The sequence below is a fragment of the Squalius cephalus genome (genome assembly GCF_949319135.1).
Source record: "Squalius cephalus genome assembly, chromosome: 14".
Classification (NCBI taxonomy): Eukaryota; Metazoa; Chordata; class Actinopteri; order Cypriniformes; family Leuciscidae; genus Squalius; species Squalius cephalus.
The window spans coordinates 8,370,128-8,387,246 of NC_137135.1; the positions used below are offsets into that span (position 1 = coordinate 8,370,128).

Consider the following 17,119-nt stretch of genomic DNA (forward strand, 5'->3'; position numbering starts at 1 on the left):
TGGGGGAACGGATTTCGACAGCTGAACTATTTGCCGTCGGATTCTGTTCCCCCTATGTTTCTTACACAATAAGGTTCTAATATTGACCAAATTTTAGCAAATTAGTAGCCTCAATAGCCTAGTGGTCAGTGACCTGACCATTTTTTTTTTTTTTTTTTAGCTTTGGGCGACCCGAGTTCAAGTCCCGGGTCGTCGAACTTTACTATACTGTCCAATCATAATAAAAGGAAAAATAAATAAATATATTCTTTAAACTGATGCAAGTTAAGCTCCATCCACACACAAAATAGAATCAGCATATTTTAAGCCGATACATCAACACCTCTCATCATTGGGGTGGGGGAACGGATTTCGACAGCTGAACTACTTGCCGTCGGATTCAGTTCCCCCTATGTTTCTTACTCAATAAGGTTCTAATATTGATCAAATTGCAGCAAATTTCTTGCCTCAATAGCCTAGTGGTCAGTGACCTGACAATGTTTTTTGTTTTTTTTAGCTTTGGGCAACCCGAGTTCAAGTCCCGGGTCATCGAACTCTACTATACTGTCCTATCATAATAAAAGGCAAAAAAAAAAAAAAAACATTCTTTAAACTGATGCAAGTTAAGCTCCATCCACACACAAAATAGAATCAGCATTTTTTAAGCCATTACATCAACACCTCTCATAATGGGAGTGGGGGAACGGATTCCGACAAATGTTTTTTTTGCCGTCGGACTCTGTTCCCCCCATATTTCTGACACACTGAGGTTCTAATATTTCTCAAATTTATGCTGTTTAAGCTCCATCCACCCACAGAATAGAATAAGCATATTTTAAGCCGATACATCAACACGTCTCATCATTGGGGTGGGGTAACGGATTTAGACAGCTGTACTATTTGCCGTCGGATTCAGTTCCCCCTATGTTTCTTACTCAATAAGGTTCTAATATTGATCAAATTGCTGCAATTTTTTTGCCTCAATAGCCTAGTGGTCAGTGACCTGACAATGTTTTTTTTTTTTTTTAGCTTTGGGCGACTCAAGTTCAAGTCCCGGGTCATCGAACTTTACTATACTGTCCAATCATAATAAAAGGAAAAATAAATAAATATATTCTTTAAACTGATAAAAGTTAAGCTCCATCCACACACAAAATAGAATCAGCATTTTTTAAGCCATTACATCAACACCTCTCATAATGGGAGTGGGGGAACGAATTCCGACAGCTGTTTTTTTTTGCTGTTGGATTCTGTTCCCCCCATATTTCTGACACACTGAGGTTCTAATATTTCTCAAATTGATGCTGTTTAAGCTCCATCCACCCACAGAATAGAATAAGCATATTTTAAGCAGATACATCAACATCTCTCATCATTGGGATGGGGGAACGGATTTCGACAGCTGAACTATTTGCCGTCGGATTCTGTTCCCCCTATGTTTCTTACTCAATAAGGTTCTAATATTGATCAAATTGCAGCACATTGCTAGCCTCAAGAGCCTAGTTGTCAGTAATAGGATAATGTTTTTTTTTTTTTTTTGGCTTTGGGCAACCCGAGTTCAAGTCCCGGGTCATCAAACTTTACTATACTGTCCTATCATAATAAAAGGCAAAAAAAAAAAAAAAAAACATTCTTTAAACAGATGTAAGTTAAGCTCCATCCACACACAAAATAGAATCAGCATTTTTTAAGCCATTACATCAATACCTTTCATAATGGGAGTGGGGGAACGGATTCCGACAGATGTTTTTTTTTCCGTCAGATTCTGTTCCCCCCATATTTCTGACACACTGAGGTTCTAATATTTCCCAAATTTATGCTGTTTAAGCGCCATCCACCCACAGAATAGAATAAGCATATTTTAAGCCGATACATCAACATATCTCATCATTGGGGTGGGGGAACGGATTTCGACAGCTGAACTATTTGCCGTCGGATTCTGTTCCCCCTATGTTTCTTACACAATAAGGTTCTAATATTGATCAGATTGATGCAAGTTACTAGCCTCAATAGCTTAGTGGTCAGTGACAGGATAATGTTGTTGTTTTTTTTATCTTTGGGCGACCCGAGTTCAAGTCCCGGGTCATAGAACTTTACTATACTGTCCAATCATGATAAAAGGAAAAATAAATAAATATATTCTTTAAACTGATGCAAGTTAAGCTCCATCCACACACAAAATAGAATCAGCATTTTTTTAAGCCATTACATAATGGGAGTGGGGGAACGGATTCCGACAGCTGTTTTTTTTTGCCGTCGGATTCTGTTCCCCCCATATTTCTGACACACTGAGGTTCTAATATTTCTCAAATTGATGCTGTTTAAGCTCCATCCACCCACAGAATAGAATAAGCACATTTTAAGCCGATACATCAACATATCTCATCTTTGGGGTTGGGGAACGGATTTAGACAGCTGAACTATTTGCCGTCGGATTCTGTTCCCCCTATGTTTCATACTCAATAAGGTTCTAATATTAATCAAAGTGTAGCAAATTAGTAGCCTCAATAGCCTAGTGGTCAGTGACCTGACCATTTTTTTGTTTTTTTTAGCTTTGGGCAACCCGAGTTCAAGTCCCGGGTCGTCGAACTTTACAATACTGTGCAATCATAATAAAAGGAAAAATAAATAAAAATATTCTTCAAACTGATGCAAGTTAAGCTCCATCCACACACAAAATAGAATCAGCATATTTTAATCCGATACATCAACACCTCTCATAATGGGAGTGGGGGAACGGATTCCGACAGCTGTTTTTTTGTCGTCGGATTCTGTTCCCCCTATGTTTCTTACACAATAAGGTTCAAATATTGCTCAAATTGCAGTAAATTGCGATCCCTAATAGCCTAGTGGTCAGTGACCTGACAATGTTTGTTTGTTTTAGCTTTGGGCGACCCGAGTTCAAGTCCCGGGTCGTCGAACTTTACTATACTGTCCAATCATAATAAAAGGAAAAATAAATAAATATATTCTTTAAACTGATGCAAGTTAAGCTCCATCCATACACAAAATAGAATCAGCATTTTTTGAGCCATTACATCAACACCTCTCATAATGGGAGTGGGAGAACGGATTTCGACAGCTGAACTATTTGCCGTCGGATTCTGTTCCCCCTATGTTTCTTACACAATAAGGTTCTAATATTGATCAAATTGTAGCATATTAGTAGCTTCAATAGCCTAGTGGTCAGTGACCTGACCTTTTTTATGTTTTTTTTTAGCTTTGGGCGAACGGATTCCGACAGCTGTTTTTTTGCCGTCAGATTCTGTTCCCCCCATATTTCTGACACACTGAGGTTCTAATATTTCTCAAATTGATGCTGTTTAAGCTCCATCCACCCACAGAATAGAATAAGCATATTTTAAGCCGATACATCAACATCTCTCATCATTGGGGTGGGGGAACGGATTTCGACAGCTGAACTATTTGCCGTCGGATTCTGTTCCCCCTATGTTTCTTACACAATAAGGTTCTAATATTGCTCAAATTGCAGAAAGTTACTAGCCTCAATAGCCTAGTGGTCAGTGACAGGATAATGTTTTAGTTTTTTTTTGGCTTTGGGCGACCCGAGTTCAAGTTCCGGGTCATCGAACTTTACTATACTGTCCTATCATAATAAAAGGCGAAAAAAAAAAATTCTTTAAACTGATGCAAGTTAAGCTCCATCCACACACAAAATAGAATCAGCATTTTTTTAAGCCATTACATCAATACCTCTCATAATGGGAGTGGGGGAACGGATTCCAACAGATGTTTTTTTGCCGTTGGATTCTGTTCCCCCCATGTTTCTGACACACTGAGGTTCTAATATTTCTCAAATTTATGCTGTTTAAGCTCCATCCACCCACAGAATAGAATAAGGACATTTTAAGCCGATACATCAACATATCTCATCTTTGGGGTGGGGGAACGGATTTCGACAGCTGAACTATTTGCCGTCGGATTCTGTTCCCCCTATGTTTCTTACAAAATAAGGTTCTATTATTGCTCAAATTGCAGAAAATTACTAGCCTCAATAGCCTAGTGGTCAGTGACAGGATAATGTATTTTTTTTTTTTGGGCTTTGGGCGACCCGAGTTCAAGTTCCGGGTCTTCGAACTTTAATATACTGTCCTATCATAATAAAAGGCGAAAAAGAAAAAAGAAAAATTCTTTAAACTGATGCAAGTTAAGCTCCATCCACACACAAAATAGAATCAGCATTTTTTAAGCCATTACATCAATACCTCTCATAATGGGAGGGGGGGATACGGATTCCAACAGATGTTTTTTTGCCGTCGGATTCTGTTCCCCCCATGTTTCTGACACACTGAGGTTCTAATATTTCTCAAATTTATTCTGTTTAAGCTCCATCCACCCACAGAATAGAATAAGTATATTTTAAGCCGATACATCAACATATCTCATCTTTGGGGTGGGGGAACGGATTTCGACAGCTGAACTATTTGCCGTCGGATTCTGTTACCCCTATGTTTCTTACACAATAAGGTACTAATATTGATCAAATTGTAGCAAATTAGTAGCCTCAATAGCCTAGTGGTAAGTAACCTGACAATTTTTTTTTTTTTTTTAGCTTTGGGCAACCCGAGTTCAAGTCCCGGGTCATCGAAATTTACTATACTGTCCTATCATAATAAAAGGCAAAAAAAAAAAAAAAACATTCTTTAAACTGATGCAAGTTAAGCTCCATCCACACACAAAATAAAATCAGCATTTTTTAAGCCATTACACATCAATACCTATCATAATGGGAGTGGGAACGGATTCCAACAAATGTTTTTTTTGCCGTCGGATTCTGTTCCCCCCATATTTCTGACACACTGAGGTTCTAATATTTCTCAAATTTATGCTGTTTAAGCTCCATCCACCCACAGAATAGAATAAGCATATTTTAAGCCGATACATCAACATATCTCATCTTTGGGGTGGGGGAACGGATTTCGACAGCTGAACTATTTGCCGTCGGATTCTGTTCCCCCTATGTTTCTTACTCAATAAGGTTCTAATATTGATCAAATTGCAGCAAATTTCTTGCCTCAATAGCCTAGTGGTCAGTGACCTGACCATTTTTTTGTTTTTTTTTAGCTTTGGGCGACCCGAGTTAAAGTCCCGGGTCATCGAACTCTACTATACTGTCCAATCATAATAAAAGGAAAAATAAATAAATATATTCTTTAAACTGATGCAAGTTAAGCTCCATCCACACACAAAATAGAATCAGCATTTTTTGAGCCATTACATCAACACCTCTCATAATGGGAGTGGGGGAACGGATTCCGACAGCTGTTTTTTTTGTCGTCGGATTCTGTTCCCCCTATGTTTCTTACACAATAAGGTTCAAATATTGCTCAAATTGCAGTAAATTATGACCACTAATAGCCTAGTGGTCAGTGACCTGACAATGTTTGTTTGTTTTAGCTTTGGGCAATCCGAGTTCAAGTCCCGGGTCGTTGAACTTTACTATACTGTCCAATCATAATAAAAGGAAAAATAAATAAATATATTCTTTAAACTGATGCAAGTTAAGCTCCATCCACACACAAAAGAGAATCAGCATTTTTTAAGACATACATCAACACCTCTCATAATGGGAGTGGGGGGACGGATTCCGACAGCTGTTTTTTTTGCCGTCGGATTCTGTTCCCCCCATATTTCTGACACACTGAGGTTCTAATATTTCTCAAATTGATGCTGTTTAAGCTCCATCCACCCACAGAATAGAATAAGCATATTTTAAGCCGATACATCAACACCTCTCATCATTGGGGTGGGGGAACGGATTTCGACAGCTGAACTATTTGCCGTCGGATTCTGTTCCCCCTATGTTTCTTACACAATAAGGTTCTAATATTGACCAAATTTTAGCAAATTAGTAGCCTCAATAGCCTAGTGGTCAGTGACCTGACAATGTTTTTTTTTTTTTTTAGCTTTGGGCGACTCAAGTTCAAGTCCCGGGTCATCGAACTTTACTATACTGTCCAATCATAATAAAAGGAAAAATAAATAAATATATTCTTTAAACTGATAAAAGTTAAGCTCCATCCACACACAAAATAGAATCAGCATTTTTTAAGCCATTACATCAACACCTCTCATAATGGGAGTGGGGGAACGAATTCCGACAGCTGGTTTTTTTTGCTGTTGGATTCTGTTCCCCCCATATTTCTGACACACTGAGGTTCTAATATTTCTCAAATTGATGCTGTTTAAGCTCCATCCACCCACAGAATAGAATAAGCATATTTTAAGCAGATACATCAACATCTCTCATCATTGGGATGGGGGAACGGATTTCGACAGCTGAACTATTTGCCGTCGGATTCTGTTCCCCCTATGTTTCTTACTCAATAAGGTTCTAATATTGATCAAATTGCAGCACATTGCTAGCCTCAAGAGCCTAGTGGTCAGTAATAGGATAATGTTTTTTTTTTTTTTTTGGCTTTGGGCAACCCGAGTTCAAGTCCCGGGTCATTGAACTTTACTATACTGTCCTATCATAATAAAAGGCAAAAAAAAAAAAAAAAAAACATTCTTTAAACAGATGTAAGTTAAGCTCCATCCACACACAAAATAGAATCAGCATTTTTTAAGCCATTACATCAATACCTTTCATAATGGGAGTGGGGGAACGGATTCCGACAGATGTTTTTTTTTCCGTCAGATTCTGTTCCCCCCATATTTCTGACACACTGAGGTTCTAATATTTCCCAAATTTATGCTGTTTAAGCGCCATCCACCCACAGAATAGAATAAGCATATTTTAAGCCGATACATCAACATATCTCATCATTGGGGTGGGGGAACGGATTTCGACAGCTGAACTATTTGCCGTCGGATTCTGTTCCCCCTATGTTTCTTACACAATAAGGTTCTAATATTGATCAGATTGATGCAAGTTACTAGCCTCAATAGCTTAGTGGTCAGTGACAGGATAATGTTGTTGTTTTTTTTATCTTTGGGCGACCCGAGTTCAAGTCCCGGGTCATAGAACTTTACTATACTGTCCAATCATGATAAAAGGAAAAATAAATAAATATATTCTTTAAACTGATGCAAGTTAAGCTCCATCCACACACAAAATAGAATCAGCATTTTTTTAAGCCATTACATAATGGGAGTGGGGGAACGGATTCCGACAGCTGTTTTTTTTGCCGTCGGATTCTGTTCCCCCCATATTTCTGACACACTGAGGTTCTAATATTTCTCAAATTGATGCTGTTTAAGCTCCATCCACCCACAGAATAGAATAAGCACATTTTAAGCCGATACATCAACATATCTCATCTTTGGGGTTGGGGAACGGATTTAGACAGCTGAACTATTTGCCGTCGGATTCTGTTCCCCCTATGTTTCATACTCAATAAGGTTCTAATATTGATCAAAGTGTAGCAAATTAGTAGCCTCAATAGCCTAGTGGTCAGTGACCTGACCATTTTTTTGTTTTTTTTAGCTTTGGGCAACCCGAGTTCAAGTCCCGGGTCGTCGAACTTTACAATACTGTGCAATCATAATAAAAGGAAAAATAAATAAAAATATTCTTCAAACTGATGCAAGTTAAGCTCCATCCACACACAAAATAGAATCAGCATATTTTAATCCGATACATCAACACCTCTCATAATGGGAGTGGGGGAACGGATTCCGACAGCTGTTTTTTTGTCGTCGGATTCTGTTCCCCCTATGTTTCTTACACAATAAGGTTCAAATATTGCTCAAATTGCAGTAAATTGCGATCCCTAATAGCCTAGTGGTCAGTGACCTGACAATGTTTGTTTGTTTTAGCTTTGGGCGACCCGAGTTCAAGTCCCGGGTCGTCGAACTTTACTATACTGTCCAATCATAATAAAAGGAAAAATAAATAAATATATTCTTTAAACTGATGCAAGTTAAGCTCCATCCACACACAAAATAGAATCAGCATATTTTAAGCCGATACATCAACACCTCTCATCATTGGGGTGGGTCTAACGGATTTCGACAGCTGAACTATTTGCCGTCGGATTCTGTTCCCCCTATGTTTCTTACTCAATAAGGTTCTAATATTGATCAAATTGCAGCAAATTTCTTGCCTCAATAGCCTAGTGGTCAGTGACCTGACAATGTTTTGTTTTTTTTTTAGCTTTGGGCGACCCGAGTTCAAGTCCCGGGTCATCGAAGTCTACTATACTGTCCAATCATAATAAAAGGAAAAATAAATAAATATATTCTTTAAACTGATGCAAGTTAAGCTCCATCCATACACAAAATAGAATCAGCATTTTTTGAGCCATTACATCAACACCTCTCATAATGGGAGTGGGAGAACGGATTTCGACAGCTGAACTATTTGCCGTCGGATTCTGTTCCCCCTATGTTTCTTACACAATAAGGTTCTAATATTGATCAAATTGTAGCATATTAGTAGCTTCAATAGCCTAGTGACCTTTTTTATGTTTTTTTTTAGCTTTGGGCGAACGGATTCCGACAGCTGTTTTTTTTGCCGTCAGATTCTGTTCCCCCCATTTTTCTGACACACTGAGGTTCTAATATTTCTCAAATTGATGCTGTTTAAGCTCCATCCACCCACAGAATAGAATAAGCATATTTTAAGCCGATACATCAACATCTCTCATCATTGGGGTGGGGGAACGGATTTCGACAGCTGAACTATTTGCCGTCGGATTCTGTTCCCCCTATGTTTCTTACACAATAAGGTTCTAATATTGCTCAAATTGCAGAAAGTTACTAGCCTCAATAGCCTAGTGGTCAGTGACAGGATAATATTTTAGTTTTTTTTTGGCTTTGGGCGACCCGAGTTCAAGTTCCGGGTCATCGAACTTTACTATACTGTCCTATCATAATAAAAGGCGAAAAAAAAAATTCTTTAAACTGATGCAAGTTAAGCTCCATCCACACACAAAATAGAATCAGCATTTTTTTAAGCCATTACATCAATACCTCTCATAATGGGAGTGGGGGAACGGATTCCAACAGATGTTTTTTTGCCGTTGGATTCTGTTCCCCCTATGTTTCTTACACAATAAGGTTCAAATATTGCTCAAATTGCAGTAAATTGTGATTCCTAATAGCCTACTGGTCAGTGACCTGACAATGTTTGTTTGTTTTAGCTTTGGGCGATCCGAGTTCAAGTCCCGGGTCGTTGAACTTTACTATACTGTCCAATCATAATAAAAGGAAAAATAAATAAATATATTCTTTAAACTGATGCAAGTTAAGCTCCATCCACACACAAAAGAGAATCAGCATTTTTTAAGCCATACATCAACACCTCTCTTAATGGGAGTGGAGGAACAGATTCCGACAGCTGGTTTTTTTTTGCCGTCGGATTCTGTTCCCCCTATATTTCTGACACACTGAGGTTCTAATATTTCTCAAATTGATGCTGTTTAAGCTCCATCCACCCACAGAATAGAATAAGCATATTTTAAGCCGATACATCCATATCTCTTATCATTGGGGTGGGGGAACGGATTTCGACAGCTGAACTATTTGCCGTCGGATTCTGTTCCCCCTATGTTTCTTACACAATAAGGTTCTAATATTGATCAAATTGCAGCAAATTGCTAGCCTCAATAGCCTAGTGGTCAGTGACATGACAATGTTTTTATTTTTCTTAGGTTTGGGCGACCCGTTTTCAAGTCCCCGGTCATCGAACTTTACTATACTGTCCTATCATAATAAAAGGCAAAAAAAAAACAAAAAAAACATTCTTTAAACTGATGCAAGTTAAGCTCCATCCACACACAAAATAGAATCAGCATATTTAAGCCGATACATTAACACCTCTCATCATTGGGGTGGGGGAACAGATTTCGACAGCTGAACTATTTGCCGTCGGATTCAGTTCCCCCTATGTTTCTTACTGAATAAGGTTAAAATATTGATCAAATTGCAGCAAATTTCTTGCCTCAATAGCCTAGTGGTCAGTGACCTGACAATGTTTTTTTTTTTTTTTTTTAGCTTTGGGCGACCCGAGTTCAAGGCCCGTGTCATCGAACTTTACTATACTGTCCTAACATAATAAAAGGCAAAAAAAAATAAAAAAACATTCTTTTAACTGATGCAAGTTAAGCTCCATCCACACACAAAATAAAATCAGCATTTTTTAAGCCATTACATCAATACCTATCATAATGGGAGTGGGGGAACGGATTCCAACAAATGTTTTTTTTGCCGTCGGATTCTGTTCCCCCCATATTTCTGACACACTGAGGTTCTAATATTTCTCAAATTTATGCTGTTTAAGCTCCATCCACCCACAGAATAGAATAAGTATATTTTAAGCCGATACATCAACATATCTCATCTTTGGGGTGGGGGAACGGATTTCGACAGCTGAACTATTTGCCGTCGGATTCTGTTCCCCCTATGTTTCTTACACAATAAGGTTCTAATATTGACCAAATTGTAGCAAATTAGTAGCCTCAATAGCCTAGTGGTCAGTGACCTGACCATTTTTTTGTTTTTTTTTTAGCTTTGGGCGACCCGAGTTCAAGTCCCGGGTCGTCGAACTTTACTATACTGTCCAATCATAATAAAAGGAAAAATAAATAAATATATTCTTTAAACTGATGCAAGTTAAGCTCCATCCACACACAAAATAGAATCAGCATTTTTTAAGCCATTACATCAACACCTCCCATAATGGGAGTGGGGGAACGGATTCCGACAGCTGTTTTTTTTGTCGTCGGATTCTGTTCCCCCTATGTTTCTTACACAATAAGGTTCAAATATTGCTCAAATTGCAATAAATTACGATCCCTAATAGCCTAGTGGTCAGTGACCTGACAATGTTTGTTTGTTTTAGCTTTGGGCAATCCGAGTTCAAGTCCCGGGTCGTTGAACTTTACTATACTGTCCAATCATAATAAAAGGAAAAATAAATAAATATATTCTTTAAACTGATGCAAGTTAAGCTCCATCCACACACAAAAGAGAATCTGCATTTTTTAAGCCATTACATCAACACCTCTCATAATGGGAGTGGGGGAATGGATTCTGACAGCTGTTTTTTTTGCCGTCGGATTCTGTTCCCCCCATATTTCTGACACACTGAGGTTCTAATATTTCTCAAATTGATGCTGTTTAAGCTCCATCCACCCACAGAATAGAATAAGCACATTTTAAGCCGATACATCAACATATCACATCTTTGGGGTGGGGGAATGGATTTCGACAGCTGAACTATTTGCCGTCGGATTCTGTTCCCCCTATGTTTCTTACACAATAAGGTTCTAATATTGATCAAATTGTAGCAAATTAGTATCCTCAATAGCCTAGTGGTCAGTGACCTGACCATTTTTTTGTTTTTTTTTTAGCTTTGGGCAACCCGAGTTCAAGTCCCGGGTCGTCGAACTTTACAATACTGTCCAATCATAATAAAAGGAAAAATAAATAAATATATTCTTTAAACTGATGCAAGTTAAGCTCCATCCACACACAAAATAGAATCAGCATATTTTAAGCCATTACATCAGTACCTCTCATAATAGGAGTGGGGGAACGGATTCCGACAGATGGTTTTTTTACCTCCCCTGACCTATGATTTTTCACTGATGTGACCCTCTCTATAGGTGGGTCGGAGACATTTTTAGGACCAGTGGTTTGCTGATTCCTGGCCAATCAAAATTATAAAGTTGCCATCTGATCTCCAATGCACTGCACTACTAGAATTATACTCTAATAGTAGTTGCAGCTATTATTTGGGGAAAGCGGTGGTGCAGAAAGCAAATCGTAGTGTTCTGTGATAACAAAGCTACTGGGAACATTATTAATAAGGACGCTCTTCTGTTCCTTTCATTAATAAACTCATCAGACATCTTACCTGGTCTGGGTAATTACAGTAATTACTGGGTAATTTCACTTTGCGAGCAGTGCACCTACCAGGGTTAGATAATAAAATTGCTGACTAATTATTTTGATTAAATTTCCAGGAATTCAGATGGTTATGCCCAGGTGCTTCCCCAACAAGCCTCTGCTGCCCTCCCTTCAGACTAACTGTGCTCGACTAAATGACTCTCTAGAGCACCTGATCTCCTCAGCTAATCAATTCATGAGATTAGGACTGGAAAACACACATTAAAACCTGTGATTTTGCCTGGTCTTACTATTCATCATTCTGTGTTGCACATGCAGTTTCTTCTGTTCCAGTTAAAATCCCTACAGTATGTGCCTTCATCATCCATTGTTTTGGGTCTAAAAAATTGCAGCCTTCATCCATTAAAGCACTAGAATAAGGAATTCAATTCCACCTGGTTCCCGAGACGCAAAGCCTTCTCAAAGATCCCTCCATCGCCCTCCTCCTGAATGGCCTTAAAAAGGAAAATCCAGCAATTAATGATAAACGTTTACCTTTAACACTCCTTATCCATATCTCATACTAATTCTGAATTTTGTCCCCTCTCTTCCATGGTCCAACACCTGAACTACCGCACTCATTCACATTCCAACGAGCCACTGTTGACAAGACATCATGACAAGATGCACACATCACCTATATCTCCTTTGCCAATATTGTGGTCTAGCTAACCTCTAACCTCTACACAGCGCACTCCTTCCGCATCGGAGCAGCCACAACAGCATCTTCTACCATCCCTTTTCCTCTGCTCAAAAGAATGGGACGATGGACATCTGCTTTCCAATGCTACATTCACCCACAACTCGCTAATCCATCATAATGTACCACTTACTCAGTTTTTTGGGGGATTGATAATACATTTCAGAGTTAACCCACGTATTTAAGTACAGTCTTTCTTCTACAGTTCATCTATTCATGCATGATCAGACTCTGAAGACTAGCTCAGGGAACCACGTTCCCTTGATTTTAAGGGGTTAATCCCAACTCAATGACTTTGAACTACATTATTGTGTAGGGGAATTTATGCCTCAGAAATGTATCTCAAACTGTCTAGTATGCTGCTGAGCCCCTTGTAGTCTAAGCCTTTCGCCAAATCCAAGAATTGTCAAGAAATTGTATTATTCACAAAAGTGGTCCTGACTGAAATCACACTATACAACATGGATCTAATAAACTTGGGTACAACATGTATGTAGACTCTACGATGATGACACCTATTGTATTGTAGACTATGACGCAAGATAGTATAAAGAATAAAACTTCATCCGCATGTGGTATTGATAAACAAATAGAGCAAGATTAATTAATTGTGGTTTATATGTGTGTTGAAAAAAAGAGGAGAAAGTGAAAGAGGAGAATATGATGATTGACGAAGATCTGAGTGTTTGAAGAAGCGAGTGCCAGGGAGAAGTGAGTCTTTAGGGAGAGAGTTTGTGGTGAGTATATGTGCAGTACTTGATTAGCAAGTGATGAGAAACAGGTGTGTATGATCTGCAGTTCATGGAGGGTGGGCAAATGAGCCCAGTGCAGGTGTAACAGTAGGATTATAAGGGGAACATATAAATACAATATTGAAGACTAAAAACTTGTGTAGTACTAAGGTTGTGGACAATGAAAAATGAGTGAACTGATGTACAGGTGTATGGACGGTTGGAATACACCCAAATAATTCACGTTAAATGCTAAAAAGAGGATCATGATCGGGCTTGATGGTTCTGATTATCATATTATATATTTTTTTCATGATTGGTGATAGTGGTAAGTAATCAACCTTACAATCCCCCTAGAAGTGGGCTGGACAATCATTAATGGAAGAGCTTCTTGCATATGTTATTTCTATCCCTGAGGCCGAGTGCATGAGTGTGATCTATATTTGACACCGAAGTGTTTGGTTCACCCGTTTACTGTGGAGTCAGCTGTGTTGGATGGATAGACTGTAACGTGAGATTACACGTACTTCCTCACTTTACTGCACCTTATACCTACCCAGACAACCTGCAGTTAAGCTAATGAATCTCTTTACCAATAGCCCAGTCTAGTGCCTGTCTCCATTTCTTTTACCGTGTAGAAGACATCCTTTCAAAGAGGGGGGCAAGAAAGATTTGCTGTGTACTCTCTTTGTGAGGGTAAGAGGGCAACAAGGTGGGTTTTTGTCTTTTAACATCCTTTAGCTTTGGTTTTGTCAACCCACTGGAATTTAGCCCACGCTAACAGGATACACTGGTAAGGCTCCAGGTTGTGAAGTAGGTACGCTGGTGGGACACATGCAAAGAAATGTTTTTTCTTAGCATGAGAGGTGGATAATTAGTTGCTCTGACAGAATGGATATTTGTGTAATTAGACATATATGTTGATTTGCTCGAAGAGGATTTGCTCATGTTTGACAGACAGACATTATATAGTTGTTCAAAAACTATATCTGGCTTCAGTGTTAATACTGAAACATCTGTAGGTGCTTAAACTCCACTATTCAAAGGCTATCCAGATTATTTTGTGAGGAAATATTTGCAAAACAATAATCCAGTTGGTTAAAGTAGTAAGCAGACAAAGTGTATCAGAATGCAGTCCTAAATATTTTTGATCAACCAAAAGGAAATGTAATTTAATTTAATATTTTTTATTATCCCATCATGATACTTCAATTGACATAAATAAAATTCAGTGAATCTTTTCAGCACTTTGCAGAACCCTGTTCTTATCTTTCTGTATGGGATCTGGAGTTTCTATTTGGTTCTTTGGAGTTCTTGATGTTTCATTTTAGGTTCTCCAACAGCATATTAGCTTTTGTGTGATTTAAGGCACCAGTCCGATTTTCAAAATAACTAGTTGTTTCTCTAAAAAGTTCTTTATGGAATTTTCATGGAATGTATTTCCTTATGGAATCCCCCCTCCAGACTGTAAATCCTTTTTATTGTAAATGGACCCTTTTATTTTTTAAGGTGTACCTCACTTTTGAATGAAGGAACTATAAAAATCCTTTTCACAAGGTAATTTGTGGAAACAATAATGATAATTACTAGAAGATAATTCTTATTAGTATCACCTGAAACTGACACGGAGAATACATTTTTCTGATTATGTATTTAATAAATCCTCTTTTTTAGCTGTTTGCTCAGTTTACTTAACTAAAATGAGCTAAAGCAACACAAATCTTTACATTTTTACTTAATTGTCATTTGCACTCAATTTTGTTCCGCTAAATAAAACAAAATTTGTCAAATGTTAAGTTAACTTAATCCTTAATACTTCATGCAGTCCTTAATACAAGCAGTATTGGGACTGCATGAATAATTTGTATTGCATTGACTGAAACTGAGCAGTGGATTTCTAGTTCCCAGTATGCTTTGCATAGGGCTAGATAAGGAGTGTACATTTTGAAAGTAAGTGCTAATGTGTTTTGAGTGAAGGGAAATACCTGTTAATGTTTAATGTTCAGTTATGTTTGACATTTAAAAGAGTTTCTAGTGATTTTTTTGGTTACCATTGTGCTGAAGAATAAGGCTTATGGTTAGGCTGAGGGTGGCTACATTCAATCCAGTTCAATTCAATTCACGTTTTGCGCTTTTCACAATAGATATTTTGTACCTAAAGCAGCTTTATAGAAAATGCATGAGTCCACATTACAATTTAGAGTGATCTGTTATCAGAGGTGACCAATGTATTTTAGAAATGTTCATATACAAATCACAGTTAGTTAACATCATATATTAAGTTGTGAACATGATGATCACAATATAGAAAAGTTTTCATTGGTGTCTGTTGATTCAGGAGTTGGAGTCGTCTCTTCACAGGTGTTGGGCATGTAAAGTTTTTGTAAGAGGCTAGATCAAAAACTGGAGCTGACACTCTCTAGTTACCTCAGAATGGGCATCCCGAGATAAAACAGAAAGCAAATGGAAAGAAATTAGAGTAGTTGCTGTTCATAAAATTTCAAGCAAAGATAATCGTGTACTTTTGATTTGATATAAAAGGAGTACAGGGTTATGAGATGCATTATGTGAATGATTGGCTAAAGAGATGTGTCTTTAATCTAGATTTAAACTGGGAGAGTGAGTCTGAGCCCTGGACATTATCAGGAAGGCTATTCCAGAGTTTAGGAGCCAAATGCAAAAACGCTCTCTCTCCTTTAGTGGTCTTAGATATCAAAGGTACTTCCAGAAGCCCAGAGTTTTGTGATCTTAAAGAGCGTGATGGATAGTAGGGCGATAGAATATACTAAGATACTGTACTCAATAAGCCATAACGCTCACAGAATGCGTCAAATGAAATTGGTGTGATCTCATTGAATTAAGGTTAATTTTATACATCAGTACAACAACGCTAGTTTAAGTTCAAATCAATCTATTCAATTGTGTGGAAATGTGTGTCATAACTTTATTAACTTAGACCAACAAGCATTTTTGAGTGAGATGGCACTTTCAAATCCAAACCAGGGTGAAAGATTTATCCTACACCATGTGTTTCTAAATGCAACACACAGAAGGCACAACAAAATTAGCCCAGGAGCTGCTCAGGTTTCGTTGCTTCACTCTATTGAGTACCAGTGAAATGACAGTAAAGGGGTTAGGCTCAGAGCATTGAGAAGGATAAAGTCAATGATCTGTTTACCAAACTTGCTTATGCATACTTTGAAGTGAGAAGACATTGAGAGTGCAGAAAAGAGAGAAAGATTTTTCTCAAACAAAGTTTTTTTTTTATTTTATTTTTTTAGTCGTGCTCATTTGCAACTTTACACCACACTACAGGATGATCCTTCTTGGTATTGTTGTTTAGGGTCTACTTTATGCCACAGGTTTTTGTGTATTGGATGTGTATTAAAGAGTCTTTCTCGAGAACATATTACAAATTCCACCACTAGTGCAAATTGTAATTGTGCATTAAGATAAAATCTTCCTTTCAACAAATGTATGCATACTAATAAACATAATAAATCCCTCATGCCCTGCTTAACTCAGTATTTCTCTTTTCTTGAATTTTCAAGTGTCTCCTACTGGGCTCATCAACACGCGCTGGAGATACTGGAAACATGGCACAGTAAGAGACAGACAGATAAAAACATGCTCTTTAAAGATAATAGTTTACTCAAAAAATGTCAACTCTGTCTATATTTACTCACATTTTCGTCAGGCTTGCTTTCTTCTGTGGACTATAAATAAAATAAAAAAATATGAAAACTGTGCAGGTTACCTTTTTCATGCAGTTAATGAACAAGTATTCAAGGTTTCATAGCACCAGAAGTAGTTTCATTGTGTCCCTTGCATTTAACAACTGTAAAGACTTAAA

The 17,119-nt window shown here is 37.9% G+C and overlaps 1 protein-coding gene across 4 annotated transcripts in view; it reads left to right on the forward strand.

Annotated features, from left to right (window-relative positions):
• Positions 1-13,206: 13,206 nt before the first annotated feature.
• Positions 13,207-17,119, forward strand: part of myot (myotilin) — a 33,864-nt gene continuing 29,951 nt past the window's right edge. Inside the window, exons 1-2 of one of the 4 annotated variants that reach the window (XM_079891817.1) lie at positions 13,207-13,272; positions 16,818-16,870. In XM_079891817.1, coding sequence (XP_079747943.1) covers positions 16,863-16,870 — 8 coding nt within the window. In that variant the 5' untranslated portion in view covers positions 13,207-13,272; positions 16,818-16,862. Of the gene's footprint in view, positions 13,273-13,793; positions 14,060-16,817; positions 16,871-17,119 lie in introns of those variants that run through there. The other 3 variants (XM_079891815.1, XM_079891818.1, XM_079891816.1) reach the window with 3 other exon arrangements.